Source organism: Charadrius vociferus, unplaced genomic scaffold, assembly GCF_000708025.1.
Source record: "Charadrius vociferus isolate BGI_N301 unplaced genomic scaffold, ASM70802v2 scaffold1040, whole genome shotgun sequence".
NCBI classification, from domain to species: Eukaryota; Metazoa; Chordata; class Aves; order Charadriiformes; family Charadriidae; genus Charadrius; species Charadrius vociferus.
The window spans coordinates 360457-376482 of NW_009646616.1; the positions used below are offsets into that span (position 1 = coordinate 360457).

Here is a 16026-nt window from a genome sequence, read left to right on the forward strand (position 1 = left end):
CCCTGACCCCTTCTGCAAGAAACACACATGCTTCTCCCACATTTCTTGTTTGTAATGATGGCTTTGTTAAAAAGGGTGATGAGCAAGGACCAACAGGAAAGAAAATATTATTTTTTTGCCCTGTCTTTCTCTTCCTTTTTAAGCACAGGCTGGGGAAAGACTAAAAGCAATGAGAAAGCAAGCAGAATCTCAAATCTTTTCATGATGCAGCTCTTCTGCTGCAAATAATTTACACCAGCCAAAGTCAGATCACAGCAGGTAACAGTGAACTTGGAACAGATTTGCAAGGAAAATGAATGATTGTCTCTGTAATGAGAGAGAAGGAGGACAGAAGAACGCTTTGCCATTATGACAAATTAATCAGCCTGATTCTTCTCCAGCCTCTGCACGTCTCGCAGGCTGAAGTTTTATGATCTCAATCTGGCAAAAACCCTCAGGATGGGAAAACATGTCATGAAACTCAGCAGAGCAAGTCACCGAGACAGCCGGTTCAACGAGGTCTGGATGGGACGGCGCTTCCTCCCGGGGACCTGCTCTAACAGCACCAAAGCCTCAGTGACCCAAGGTAACCCAAGGTACCACAGCGGGAAACAGATCTCCCCTGGGAGACTTGAGCTCCAGCCAGGGAGAGCGTTTAACGGGGCTCTGCCCGGAGAGCATCACCCCCCGACGCAGGCGGCTCAGAACAGGGTGCAGCAGCGAAGAATTGAAGCGCCGTTTACCCTGACCCTCGCTCGCCCGCAAGGTGCCAGCGGGGGCTGTGGCTGTATCCCTTGCCAGGCTCCTGCTGTCACCAGGATGCTGCCTCCGGTCAAACTGTCTCCCTGCAGTTCTTACACCAGGCGGTCGCGTGTAACGAGAGGCGGTGCTGGGCATCGCAGGACGAGGCAGGTCTGGACCGTGTCATGGCAATACTTAAGCAGGGCAGATGCAAACCGGCCACTGCAGTGCCTCTCCACGCTCGGCTATTGCGGCCAGATGAGTAAACCTCAGGAGAGATCATTACTCTTTACTGGCTGGTCTGGAAATACCTCAGGTTTAACCATAAATATTTGAGGATGTGACAAGCGGCATTTTTCACACTCGAGAGACACCGAGTCGGTATTCAAATGCATCATTCACAGCGCGCTGCCCTCTCTGGCCAGCGTTCCTGCTGTCTCGCCACCCTCACCGCTCCCCACCGCCGCATGAAACAGTGCCAAAAAGCACTTAGTCTTGAAACAAGTTAAATCATCTTCCTCACAGCATCCCATGATAACGTTTATCCTCTTTGCATTGTGTAATCCAAAGCATCAAAACAGTCACAAACACATTGTATGGCATCATCCAGCTCACTACCAGGCAAAATTAATACCCAACTCAACACCCAAACTCCATAATCCCACCAGCCCACGGACGAAAGCTGCTAACTGGGCTGAGCGGAGGGTGAGGGCTGGGAGGGGAACCGCAGCCGGATGAGAAAAGCAACGCTGGAAATCCCCGCTAAGGGATGGAACAGCAGGAAGCTGAGGTGTATCTGGAGATGGGTGCCCATCTCTTGGTGGCAACAAGTGCCAGAGAGGACGGCAGAGGGCTGCAGCCTGCTCGCAAGAAAACAGCACAAAGGCAGAAAAAGAACGAGCGTTGGTCAGGACTTCTCAATTCAACGGGGGGTGGTTTTTCCCTCCTCACTGTAAACTGCAAAACCATATGCAGAGTTCAGTAAAAAAATTTATCAGGATCATCACAGGGAATTTTCTGGTCAGGGTTGAAGCCAAGTCCCATGACACCCCAAGCAGCAGAGAACCCTGTGTTTAGGGAAAACTGAAAGGCATTTGGGGTCAACCCTTCTTGGCATGACTTAGAGCCGGAACATTCCCATGGTGTCACCAGAGGCAGCCAATCTCTTTTTCTACACAAAAGGTTGTATTCCCTGTGACGTGTGCCTCTATTGCTAGCTAAGTCACAAAGAGTCCACAAATAATCTAATAAGTAAGAATAACCACCCACCACAGTCAATGCGAAAAGGTGTTTCAGGGGAAATATATTATTGGATACAAATTCCTAAACATTTTCACTACTGCTGTTTTTCCACTCGGCACTGGAAACCTCACAAAACGCTACCCCGATTCCTGGGCACCACGGGGCCCCCGCCTTCTGGAACAAGGTTAGCAAGGCTAGAATGGCTTCTCATGGTTAAAATAGAGAAATTAAGCTAAGGGCAGGTCTCTAGTGTGAACAAAACCCGGGTCATCCTTTGGGTGGATGGATGGTTCAACAGAACTTCAACCAGGTGTCTAATCTCCTTTTTTTTTTTTTCCTCTCTCACATTTCTCTTTTCCCTTTTTGTGGTGTCTGTAACTGGGGAGGTACCGGGCCTGGGCAGTCATCCCAATGTGCTTCCCAGCACATGGATGGGCAGAACACACGCTGCATCTGCCCATCGTGATAAAGTGGCCAGACCTCTATGGTTCATGTGCAGAAGCAAATGAGCCTACTAAATGTCTTAATGCCATCAAAGGGGAGAGACATCTCTCCTCCCACTTCTGCTCTCCTGGCCCTTTACTGTCCCGACCTTCTCTTGAATGAGCTATGGCACTCAATAAAAGCTCCTCCAGAAGAAAATAATCTCTGGTTTTTCTGCTCTATCAGTTTCTGCAGGGCTCTTGAGTGTTATCAGCTCACGGAGGGATTAAGCACCAGAAAATGGAAAGTGGGGGAATACACAGCGAGGAGTAGAGAGGAAAATCCCCAACAGGGGACACAAACCTGCATTACCACTGCTCCACAGCACACGGGATGCTGTGTTCCTGCCGGAGACCCCCTGTATCTTCTGAACAAGCAGAGGCAGTAAACAAGCAGAGGCACTTCATGGATTTTAGGAGCTGTTTCAATTGCGGTTCACCTGTGTTCCTGTGACCACCGCAGCACTGCAGGAAAACTCTAAAGCCTGCCATATTCACAGCTGCCGAACGGCATGGTCTGTCTTGGCTTGTGATGTGCAGCCTGGAAAAGGGGGGGCTGCTCCCCATTTCCCCAGTCAGAGACCCCCATTAGCAGGTACGGCACAGCATCCGCTGCAACGTGCATCTTTTGTAAAGACACGGGAGAGCCCAACATCCCTCCCGTGCCACCAGAAATAACATGTTTGCAGTAAGCCCGCACCCCACGTCCCAGGATCATTGGGGAAACGCGGGTATTTGGCGGCAGAAGCGCAGCCCAGCGCTGCTGGCAGCCCGACCCCAGCGCTCGCATCAGGCAAGGGAAAAGAACAGAAGGCCGAGCACGCCATTTGGGGAGGGTATTTAAATATTAACCGATTACAAGAGCACTGGCAGTGCTTTGATCAGCACACACGAGGAGGACACACTGTACAGCAGGCAGAGTCTCATTTAATCTGAATTACGGAGTCAACATGCTTTTAATTACATCTTCAGCCAGGTACTTGGAGGTTTTTGTGGCCCAAGACTGTGAGGGTTTTTTTTATACCAAGTTTTTACCAACACTTACAGATTTCCTCATCTCCCTGTCACTTCCCTGCCTTTGCTTTTATTATAATTCCAGAAGAAGTAGCAGAGGGAAAAGGTTGTTTGCTTTTTATTTTAAACAGGTATCATCTCTTCTGTAGCATTTGCAATGCAAATGTTTCCACATTTTGCTAGCAGATGAGACTCAGGGTACTAACCGGATAAATCTGTCTACACTGCTCGAACAGATAAACCCAGGAGCTAAGCCCACTTACATTAGGTATCTGTCCACTGCTGACACGGGTTCACAAATAACTACAGAAAGGCAGAAAATTCCATTAAGAGTTATGGCAAAACTCTGTCTAATCTACTGTCAGTAGGAAGCTCAATAACTTGCTGTCGTTTCAGATTATTTATATTGCCATAATCTGTGGTAGCGCCTGCATACCTGCTTCAGGAATTTGTAGCTTCCTTATTGCCCACTGAGGAACACGAATACGGGAGAGGAATGAGCTCAGAACTAACAGCAATGAAAAATACTCAGGTAACAGCTTTTCCTGTGGCTTTCCAAAGTACAGCCGGCAGCGTGCTGCAGCTTAACCCCCTCATGCTGCTGAGGTATACGGTAAAGTATTGGAAAATAAAATACAACCTGCCCAAGAGGGTTTTGCGAAGAGGATAGGAACGAAGGTCACACACAAGGCTAGGAAACCAGTGACCTAACCTCGGCTTTGCAACTGCTTCCTGGGGGCATTGCATCCCCCCTTTCCACCCGCTGGTCCCTCTCTGTAACGGGTGGAGGAGGAGAGCAGAGCGCTGCACCGCTCCCGGGATACGGCCAGGGTAATATTAAAGGCTACGAGGTGCAGAGATGATGAAAAGAAGAAGCAGGCGAGTGATCGCTGAGTTAACCCTGTTCGTGGGCTATTTGTAGAACTCCTAACCCTAAATCAACTTTGTTTTTTTGAAACTGGAATGTGGGATTTTGCCAAGAACATTGGCTGCAGGAGCCACGAGCTGACACTGTCACTGGGACATGGATGGCATAATGTCCTCGAGTGAAACTGTACCCAATGGAAGTCAACGTGCATTTGCCAATGACGCCTTCTCCTTTGCACAGATAACTGTGCAAATAATCACCTCCAGCAGAAATTCCGCTTTTTTCTACAGTGCGCTCTGGTGCTTTTGGCTATAGAATATAATGGCAACAGGCGCTGCGTTAGAGGGTCTTTCCACCTTTCTGGTGCCTTCTCCTGACCAGCCCCTTCAGACATACCCAGTTTCCTTTACTGCTCGATAGCCGCAAGCCCACCAGCAGCCTGCTGAGCAGTGTGGGCAACACTTGTGCTATGATGTTTATTTTCTTCAGCTTCTCCCCAGGAATGATTCCAGCCAAGGACGTCAAACCACTATGCAAAATAGAATTTAAAAGCTTCCCTCTGTGAAGAAGATGTTATCATCCTTACCACTGACAAAGGGAAACCTGATGCACACTGCTGTATTTTTTATAGAAGATACACATTTATATAATATTCATATTTTGCCCCGAGCAACACGAGGCTTTCAGGAGAGCCAGACGTCTCCATCTTTCGGTCACCAAACACGTTTGAATCCAGCACAAAGGAACAGGAGCCTGCAGGCTTCCGAGTTTTGTTTTAAATCACAAGTATCATTACAGGCAACGTGGGCTGACCCCACTGTGGAACGAGGGAGATGAACCACCTAATGAACCGCACACTGGCTCCAGTGCTGGCTTTAAATCATACATCAGACAAGTACGGTCACGAAGCTCTCCTTTACAAAGCCTCTGATACAACAGGATGTCTGACGAACGGCTTTGATCGGTTATTGATCATGACCATTATTCCTGAACTGAAGGACCCACAAAGCGCACAAGATGGCCTTCTCCATGACCCCCTCGTGTAGCAGCACATCTCCCAGTCCTCGAATAAAACTGCACTGCTGCCTCCCCACTCCTGCCCCCAGCATCTGCTTTGAGGACAAGGATCCTGGACAAAATAATAAAATTGAGCATGGATCTGTTCTGCAGAAAACATTTTTCTTTCTCTAGTAACTTGAAGAGAAAAAGCAAAGGTGCAGCACTGAAGGGCTTCTACCACTCAGCTGCATTAACTCTTTTCTCTCTTCCCACACTGCCAAGAGCCAGAAATAAATCTAGATCCTGAAAGATCTATCTGATCTAGATCACCTGGATGGGCTAAGAAGAAACTGCGTGCAAAACGAGGTGCCGAAGTCTAAGAGCTCGCAAACCATGAAGATGAGTCAGGTTGTTAATTCCAGATCAAATTTGCACAGCCACTGGGGAGGTTCCAGCAAGCCTTCAAACTTGGCAGCTTGATCTCTACCATGGCCCAAATCCCAAAACTCACATGCAACAAACACCGAATCCTTGGCTGAACCCCGGGGTCTGAACATCAAGAGATCAGTGCGTCCCCCAAATCCAGACATTGGCTTAAACACCTAAAGATTTAATTAAATAAATAAATAAATAAATCACCAAACCAAACCACCTGAGAGCTTTTAATTGCTTTTTGTTTGAGCTTTGCATTTCTCCATGCTGCACAGTTAGACCTAATGCATTATGACCACTTTGATGTCCAGTGCCAGCACTGAACTATTTACACTGGCAGCAGTGGGTTCCTGATGGGTTTTCAAGACGACACAGGATAAGCGTTGGCTGCACAGACCCAAGGCAGTATAATTAGAGGGAGCTCAGTTAACTCTTGGGTCTGCATTCAGAATCATCTCAATTAATGATTTTTCACCAGCCTGTCCTCCATTCTCTGGCTCTATAATGATACACATACCCCACTGCAAGGAAAGCAGAGGGTGGGAAATGTGTGAAGGGGGACAACGTACAGTGTGGTGCATCACCCCATCTTCTCTTCTCCGGCTACATCCTCTCACAGAGCTAAAACCAAAACAAGTCATTAGTGTCTTACCCCGATAAGACGCCCAGCACCAAGTTGAGCATGAAGAAAGAGCCAATGATGATGAGAGGGATGAAGTAAAGCCAGTTCCAGGTGTTTCCTGCAGCATCATTTGTCTGGAAACAGAAAGGGAGAGAGAAAAAAAAAACAAGTATTAATCAGCCTCAGAAACAAAACACTGCCGAGGAAGCACAGGGCAGAGGGCAGAGGAGATTCCCCTCAGATTTCCATTGGGCTGTCCACCACCGATGTGCTGGTTAGTCCCATTGTGTTCACCAGTTCAAATGCCAGCAAGAGAACTGATGAACCAAACTGGTTGTCCCACTGCCCACCCCACCATTAGTCATCAGCCCCAGTGAGAAGATTCATCTCACACCACAGCTCCGGACTGACCCTGCTGCAGGGCCAAAATACGCTTTAAGTGACCTGTCTCTTTCCAGACTTTCTACACCCGCCTCCTCCCTCCCCCCCTTCAACTCTGACTCCCCACGTGCTGAACATCGGCGTTGTACATCGCTCTGACTTGAGACACGCAGCAGCGGGAGGGAACCACAGCCTTCCCTTACTCCGGGCTGCAATTAAGGCAGAGCGTGGCTCCCTGCCCAGAATCTGCGCATACACTCAGCGCAGGAGAAGACAAGAAGTCTGCAAGAAAACAAGGCATCTTCAGAGTGACTCCAATTCCACGACTGCTTACTCAGCACTTTGGGCTTCTGTCATCAAAACCCGTCTGAGGCTCCCTGAGTAAGCAGCAGTCTGGATTGAGGGGAGGGGAGGGTGGTTTCATTTATGACAAAGTTTCTGCATTCATCAGCCACAAGGGAGCTCTTTAAGGAACTGCTGAAAAGTAAAATGCCACATGGCCATTTGCTGAAACCAAGCGCCGAGAAAAATGCAAATTCTTCTCTCGTGAGTAAAGAATGCGGCAGTTTGAGAAACTAATGTTGGGTGTGAGGGAGGGGAAAAGGGAAGCAAAAAGAAAAGACTCAAAGACATTCTCCTGTTCCTCCTCCCTCCTCCTGCAGAGGGTAAAGGACAACACAAACACAGGGATGACCCAACCGCAGAGGCTGGCAGAGACCGCAGAGAAGCGCTCTCAAACACCAACTTGCACAAAATGCACTAATTGTAACTGATATCGGTGCCCTTTACTTATTATCTGTGGTGCTTTGGGGTCACTACACCCAATCATATTTGCTACCGTAATTTTCCTTGCAGAAGGATTTACAGAAAGAGGAAGGGCTTTAAATGCACCGGTGAAGGTTTCAGCCATGCGGGCGCTTGATGCCACCTCGAAATGTCTCTGCATAAGGAGAAGTGACCCGATAAACAAGCAAACCCAAGGTGTGATGTGGGTGACAGATGTCATAGCATTGCTTACAGGTGACAACACTTATAGCACTGATACAAGTAAATACCTTCTGAGATGTCTTTAATATGGCGCATATCTGTACAAATTCTTCCTTGAGGAACATGCTCCGGCTCAAACACATGACAAGCATTTCTCCAAATAGCAAATGTCTTCAGAAATATCTATGTCAGTTGATCAGTGACTCACCCGAGAGGAACAGGGACTAACTAACCTCACCACAAACCACCCCTGCTAACGGCAAAACCAGCGCGTGACAGACAAAGGAACTGAAAGGATTGAAGAGAACAGGCTGGTAAAATGAGGGCAGAAAGACAGGGAAAATCTGAGCAGCCAAATCTCTCCTTACAATTTTTTAATGCCTTTTGCTATTCCTATCATCCCACCCCAGCCGCACCACATCTTCGTTCACTGTTTTGTCTTTCCATTCCCCTCTGCTTTTAGCTATTTCCTTTCCCTGTTGTCCTTCACTTTGTCTCTACAGATGGGTTTGGAGGAAAGGAGGACACTCGTCCTCAATGTTTCTTCCCCATCGCCTGGGGAAAGTGCCTGGTACGGCCCCAGCCTGTTCTCCTGGGATTACAGCGCAAAACCCATGGGTCTATACTTAGAGGCTGTTCCTCAAGTCTCATTTTGTCGACCGAGGTGGCAAGCCCCCGTGTCTCCGGGTGGAACAAGAGCATCCCATTCAGCAAGGCTGGGGACGGCCGCCAGCCAGGCGCAGGGGGCTGGAGAGCCATCCCGCAAGGAGGATCTGGAGAAGGGAACAGATGGGAGAAGGGAAACCATGTAAACATGCAAAGGGAGTGCAGCAGGTTCAGTGCTGCCAAATGATCGTTTATCATTTATTTATTCATTTGAAGCCCAAACTTGGCGACAGATCCACAATTCCATGCCATGATCAAAGCCCTTAAAAATGAAATGTGCTGAAATACGACTAATTAACCACCCTCCTCCGAGCATTTGCTAGACTACCTTATGCAGGGTAGGGACTCGCTCTGTTTGCTCTGCCTCACGCAGAGGGATCCAGAACAGGCTAGAGAGCAAAACACCCCGCAAAAGGGTCGACCAAAACCTCTCCCAAGAGAGCAGAGCCTTCATGGACGCGCAGCATCATTCCCAGCGGTCCCAAAGAGCACGCTTGAACCCAGTTGTGGGTTATGGCCCCGGCTCCACCATGGTGAGATACTTTAATGAATCCAACCCATTTGCTGCCATGAAAACCGGACTCCTCTCCTCCAGGGAGAGCCCTCAGGGTCCCGCAGGCAGCTCTGGCTGTGCTGGGCAGAGGAGACAGCCCTCCATCTGCCGAACCACCGGGGCTTGGGCCGTGGCCCAGCTCCAGGCTCGCTCATTAAGCAGACGGAGCCAAGAGATCAAATCAATTTTTATGTTCCAGCTAAAACATCTCACCGGTGTAATGCCTGGCTGACTGTCAGTGCTACTTGATCCTAACCACAGGCCTCACCCGACAAGGAAGAAGTAGTAAAATACTTGTCACGATGTGCCAGAACTACATCCAAATACAGTAAGGGCTTACGGGAGGGCTCCCTTGCTGCTCAGGAGCCGAGGTCACCGGGGTCAGTCACAGCCCCAGGGCTCCTCACAAGCACCGCCTGAACCCCCACACCAAGCTGGAGCCTTGCGCCGGGAGCGTCCCGGGCACCGGCGTCGAACAGCTCGTGTCCCTTAAACCTGACTGCACAAGAGTCCCAACGGCGGAGGTGCTGCACAGTGGGAAACTGAGGCACGGGAAGTCTCAGGGACACTTTCAGGGTCCCAGTGGAGGCCCAGAGAACTGCACCTCAGGCACTTACAGCCCACAGGAACTCTCCGGCCCCTGCAGTGCTCTTCCCAGCCAGCCCCTCTGCCTAACCTCCGCTCGGCTCCGACCTGCTTCCACCCCCCGACCTGTGTCAAGATGCATCCACTATGCCAATTCACACCTGGTGCCTCCTTTCCCCTTTATCTGTTTGGCTTTTTTTTTTCCTAAAAAAAAAAGTCTAACCTAAATCCCCAGCAGTGTGACCCTGCTTCAGCATCCACACCAGAGCCTGATGCCACTGCTCAGCAGGAGCACCCAGGTCACATAAGGGTTGTCCTTTGGCATCCTGCTGCGTTGGCTCTCTGCACAGCTGGCTTTAAGCAAGGACGGTCTCCCCCCCCTTTCATGCAGCACCACGCACATTGCCAGGATCCCGGAGCAGTGACAGCACGGCCACCTCTCTCCAGAGGCAGGTGAATGAACACTGTCACCTATAACAAACACAGAAGGTAAAAGGCTTCTGCCACGCAGGGAGATCACTGCCCTGAGCTCCCGATACAGCTAAAGAGGATAGAGTGTCATCCAGCAAAGCACAAGATACTTCCCATGACCAGCCTTATGTGAGTTCTCCGATACCAGAGGAAGGCCAGCATGGACCTGTCGGAGTGGGTCCAGAGGAGGCCACAAAGATGATCAGAGGGCTGGAGCACCTCTGCTGGGAGGACAGGCTGAGAGAGTTGGGGGGGTTCAGCCTGGAGAAGAGAAGGCTCTGGGGAGACCTCAGAGCCCCTTCCAGTATCTGAAGGGCACCCACAAGAAAGACGGGGAGGGACTTTTTACAAGGACATGGTGTGATAGGATGAGGGGGAATGGCTTCAAACTGGAAGAGGGCAGGTTTAGATTAAACATTAGGAAGAAGTTTTTCCGGGGCTTGGAGCAACCTGGGCTGGGGGGAGGTGGCCCTGCCCAGGGCAGGAGGTGGGACTGGGTGGTCTTTAAGGTCCCTTCCAACCCAAACCGTTCCGTGATTAATGCTCTGTCTCTCAGACAAGGAGAGCTGTGAGGCCACTGCTTCATTATGTTAACAAGATGGCACCTGCATCTAATTATTAATTCATTTGAAGATAGGTTTTGAAACAATTGACTTGAAAGCAGGCTACTAGTGCTTGCAATGTGCTGCAGAGACCAAAAATGCATTTATATTACCTTCCATCTCCCCTCCTGCAGCCCTGGCCACGGCCCGTGTCACCGGGGCGGCAGAGCCCTTGTTCCTGGCTGCCCCGAGGTGAGGTTCTCCTGTTGCTGGGGCTTCTTGCTGCCATGAGACCAGCAGCACATCTGCTCCAGCCAGCCCCATCCCATCACCGTGAAATGGTCAGCCAAGCCCTGCCTGCTCCCACATCCCTCTCCCAGCCCGTCCCCATCGCGCCAGCACGGCGCCAGCTCTCGGGGGACCTGCGTGCAGTCAGCCCAGTGCTCCCCGCAGCTGGGGCATCATCGGGACAGCCTCGTGGCCTGATCCCACCCACTGCTGCCTCCCAGCAGGGCTGATCAAAGGGAGCAGGAGCGGGTTTCGGTAGGGGAAGGAGCATGTTACACTTCCTTGGAGCGGTGAGGAGTTACTCGGAAAACTGTGACAGCCCCTGCGGCAAAAAGACGCAGCAGCCCCCAGGGAAGGGAGGGCTGTGCAGTCTCTACCAGGGCCGCTCCATCACAGTTTGCATCAGTGATGAGATCCCGGTTCTGGAATTCCAGAATAACAAACACACAGTTAAGTGAAATTTGGTTTGCGAAGAGGCAAGTGACGGCCTCTGCTCAACGGGTGGAGGTTTCTGCAGATTTACAGACTACAAATTCAGGCAAGTCAAACACAGAATAATCCCCCAAATCCTGCCGCCCCTCTTTTCTCGAAGCGGACAGCCCAGCTGCCCACAACCTCCCACTCTCCTCCGGCTTCTGCAACACAACCTGAATCTATATTCCATGTGGCGAGAGGGATGGGGGATTCCCACGTGCCTTGGCATGTGTGCCACCGACCAGCAGACCTCGGCCCATGCCCCGAGGGTGAGCATAAGCCCCAACAGCTCTGCAGCGCAGAGCCCACCGCTCCTCCCAGCCGGGGCAAAGAGGAGACCTCCCACCACTCTGCGCTGCCCACAGCCCCGTTCACTGCACGCCGAGGGCCAAACAAGCCAGACAGCGACAGCACATGTTTAAATAACGTATTCAAATAACCTGTTAAATACTGCTGAACATGATTAAACCCTCCTGGGCAACACAAGAGTGGCAGAACAACAAAGACCTTGGCCATAGGAAAGTGCCGGGTGGCGCATGGCAGGGACTGAATGATCGGAGGCTGTTGTCCTGCAGTGAACTGAAGTAAAAACAAAATCTCACATTTCAGCTCCCGATTTCCATGTTTCTGATCAAAACACCATCGTTCTCTTTGCCCTTCTCCCAAACCCGTCACTGCCTCCACTCGCAGTCCTGTGCTGGGAGGAAGAGAGCGCTCAGGGATGCTCCCACACACGGCTACACCAGTTCGACGCTATCACCGCAGACCCACATGTGAACACACTGACTTTACAGTAAGCCTATAATTAACATAAATTATACAGACTTCCTGATGACTTTGACTCGCCCTCAGGGAGCTGCGGCACAGGGTGGGATGTCAGTGGTGGCGGCTGCCGGGCACTGCCCACGCAGGGGGGACTGACCCTCCACAGCAGATCCACCTCTGCGCCTGCATCTCCGTGGGTGCAGTCGCCGTGACGCAAACTCACTCCTGCTCTCAGCTGGAACCAAAGAAATGCTCTCCGAGCTTCACAGCTCAGGGATGAATTCCCTTCTGCTGCTGCTCTGGGTGGCAGGCACCTCTTGAGGAGAGGAGCTGCACAGAAGCCTTCACCAGAGCTCCTCTGCCAACACCTAAAGGCAGCCAAAATGCCTCTGTGGGTGTTCATCTGTTGACTTTGGAGCTTCACATAAGACCTTAAGGGCAGCATCTATGGAGGTGTAAAGTGACAGACCATCCCACCGTGTACCAGCACCAACCTGGGCACCAAATCACAGGACAAGATCTAGACTGGTCCCACCAGCAGATCTCCAGCTGGGGCTCCCTGGCTATGCAGACACTGCTTTGGGCTCTCAAGCTGTTAGAAACCCATTTAGACTTAGAGTTACTCCACGTTTTTTGCCAGTAGAGCAACAAAACAACTCTCTTCGCCTCTGAACAAAGAGCCATTCTGCTGCTTACACGAGTTTCTTCTTTCAGCCACTCTTGACAGGAATAGCAACCCTGAGGCGATTGCCCCGGATCTCCAAGGAATAAATACTGCCATCGCTTTGCTCAGCACATCGTCCATCAATGCGAAAAACAAGCAATTAATGGGCTAACACATAATCCTCTGGAAATGTTTCCAGAGTGGGGTTCAATAAAGAAGGGATCTAATTTGACAGATACAGCCAAAGCCGAAACACCACAGACCATTAGCACTTTACTATGTTTTTAATCAAAATGTATAGTACACCTACAGTTTACTCACTTTAATCTAATCAATGGCAAAGCCTGACTTATTTGGAGCAATTAAAGCATAATCTTCCCTTAGATAAGTGCTTTTGCATTGAGGAAAACTCTCAGCTGTCTTTGAGAGATGAACTCTATTTACCCTTCATCTGATTTTTCCCAATTCTCTCCTTGCTAATTCTGTTAATTAACGACACTATTTATGGTTGATTTATTTCTATCTGTTCCTATTCTTAGGATTAGGTGAACACAAAAATTACCAGGAACAAAACCAAAAAAAAAAAATAAAATTAAAAGCATGTGCAATGTGCACAAGGAGCCCGATGCCTTACCCAGCGCGTTTTCTCTAGGCACCAAGGAACTCCCCCTCAGCTCTTCATCAGAGACAGACCGACCTTGCACAAGAAGGCATAAGGGCAGAAAACCCGAATTTGCTGAGAAAAGCTATTCAGAGTTCAATCTGTGGAATCAGTGACGACCTCCTCTATTCGCAAAATAGTCGCAGGCTCAAACGACAGTTAAACCAGTCGCTTCTCTGGGATGCTCCGTAGTCCACGTTAGTACAATATCCCAACGGGTCAATCTTCATTTCTAGAAAGTGAGACGCGCTTTCACAGATGGAGAATGGGGTATTCATGTGAACTTAATAGGTTCAAGTCCAAATCTAACTCGTATCTGAAGTCCCTGAAGGCACAGCTGTGGTCAGGCATAAGCTTTGCTTTTTCTAATTCAGAAATGCTCATTATTATTTGCACTGTGTTTGTAAACAAAATCCCTGGTGGGTATTCCAACACCGTTCTGCTGAAAGCCCTGGAGAAAATACCTCTGGCCCCAAAATCCGACCTGGTGGAAAGGAGGCCAGTGTATTTGTCAGATTAGAGCATGAGACATTTGGCTTTCCCCCTCAAAAAATAATCTCAAGCCTAAAATCTAGCAGGATGTTGAATAGCTTTATTGTATTTCAGGTTTTCTTTTAAACAAAGATGACCATAAAAGTGGACTGGAGGGATTTGCGTAAACTTCTTAAAATATCGCAACCTTCAGAAATAAGCCCGGGGGTCCAGAGGAGGACGAAGGGGCCTCAGTCTCCCATCAATAACATCCTGGCAAGAGCTGAGCAGGAGTACAGCACCTTCCTCACCTCCCTGAGAAAGTCATGCCTTAACGTCTCATTCAATAGAGCTGTGAAATATTTTTTCTCTCTTGCATTTATTCAGTTAGCAAAAAAGTATCATAATTTATTATTTTTTGAAAATATTCAGTTTTCTCCTTTTTTTCCTACTTTTCTTTTTTCACATGTTTGGATCAGCTGAAAACAGTAGAAAAAAAAAATAAATTTTTAAAAGGCTTTCATCTTTTAAACCTTATATACCCCTTTTCACCCTGAAACACCACCAAGCCCCGCACTGAGGTCTCTGTTGCTATCGCCGGCTTTACAGAAGGTGGAATTGGGTCACAGTCAGGTGAAAGGAGAGCTGCTTCCACGCTTCCCAGAAGACCAGCAAGAGAAGTCCCATCTCTCAAGTCCTCACCCAACGTGCTGGCTTATACAAAACACCAGAGTCTGCAAAATAGTTGTTTTTTTTTTTCCTGCTGCCTCAGTTCCAGTTTAAACGCAATCCTGGCACAAAGTCAGTCCAATAACTTTGGTTACTGACTTTCAGATGTTCCAGTCCATTTGCAGAGAGCATCTGGTGTTCAGCTCTGCAGGGACGTGACAGCCGGGGGTGGGGGAGTGCTGGCGATTGACCCTTCTGAGCACAATTAAATTGGCGTTTCCGATTGAGGCTCAGGGGTTGTACCACCCACAGGAGGGGAGTAACAGAGCACCTGCCCGGTGTGCTCATTCCTGTGAAGGATAAAACTAAAATGGGCTGGGTAATGAAATTAGTGGTCAGCCCAAAACACGTTCCCGCACGTGCTGCGTACAGCGAGGCAGGGTGGGGTTGGGGTTGAGATGCCCACCTTGGGCATCCCTCCGCTTGGGATCCGTGGGTTCAGGTCATTCAGAGCAGGTGCCCTTGTATGTAGAGGGGGTGAGTTGGAAGAGCCCCAGTCCAGCAACCAGCATGGAAATTTGGAGTCAGGCTGAGAGAGTTGGCGTTGTTCAGCCTGGAGAAGAGAAGGAGACCTGATTGCAGCCTTCCAGTACCTAAAGGGCACCTACAAGAAGGCTGGAGAGGGACTTTTTCCAAGGGCATGTAGTGATAGGACAAGGGGGAATGGCTTCAAACTGGAAGAGGAGAGATTGAGATGAGATATGAGGAAGAAATATTTCTCTGTGAGGGTGGTGAGCCCCTGGGGCAGGTTGCCCCGAGAAGCTGTGGCTGCCCCATCCCTGGAGGTGTTCAAGGCCAGGTTGGACGGGGCTTGGAGCAACCTGGGCTGGTGGGAGGTGGCCCTGCCCAGGGCAGGGGGTGGAACTGGATGGTCTTTAAGGTCCCTTCCAACCCAAACCTCTCTGTGATTCTATGATAAGCTTAAACACTGCAACTTTTGGTTTTGTCTGCTTTGAGGAAAACTCTTCAGCTGGAGGGTTCCATATGTAGCCTGGGATGGACAGGGTCTCAGAAAGACCTAAGGTCCATCTGAGGTCCTGCTAACAGCTTGAGATTGAAGGATCTTCTGTCCTCCTCCTAAAGCACATTATGTTTCTGCCTCCTGTGTCTTTTTGGTAGGTGCCAAGAGGGTTTTGGACACTAGGAAGGATTTCATGGCAGATGATGTGTTTTATGAGGACCCTTTGGGATGGGCTACCTGTTGTAAGGACCAGCAGTTGTAAGAAAAGCATTCAGAGAGCCCACTGGCCTCTACACCCCTTTTTACACCAAACCTTGGCCAAAGGCAATCAAGTCCCAAGTGCAACACCTGCTCAAACCAAACTCCCTGGGAGGAGGTACTCTAAACTCCCAGCACATTTACACTCAAATCAGTCTTTCTGAGAAGATCCTCTCTCTTCAGAGAAGGAC

General features: G+C 49.6%; 1 protein-coding gene across 1 annotated transcript in view; it reads right to left on the reverse strand.

Annotated features, from left to right (window-relative positions):
- CACNA1B (calcium channel, voltage-dependent, N type, alpha 1B subunit) overlaps positions 1–16026 on the reverse strand; it is a 424961-nt gene that overhangs the window by 278143 nt on the left and 130792 nt on the right. The window contains 1 exon segment of the mRNA XM_009888006.1: positions 6410–6513. Within this exon segment, the coding sequence (XP_009886308.1) occupies positions 6410–6513 (104 nt within the window).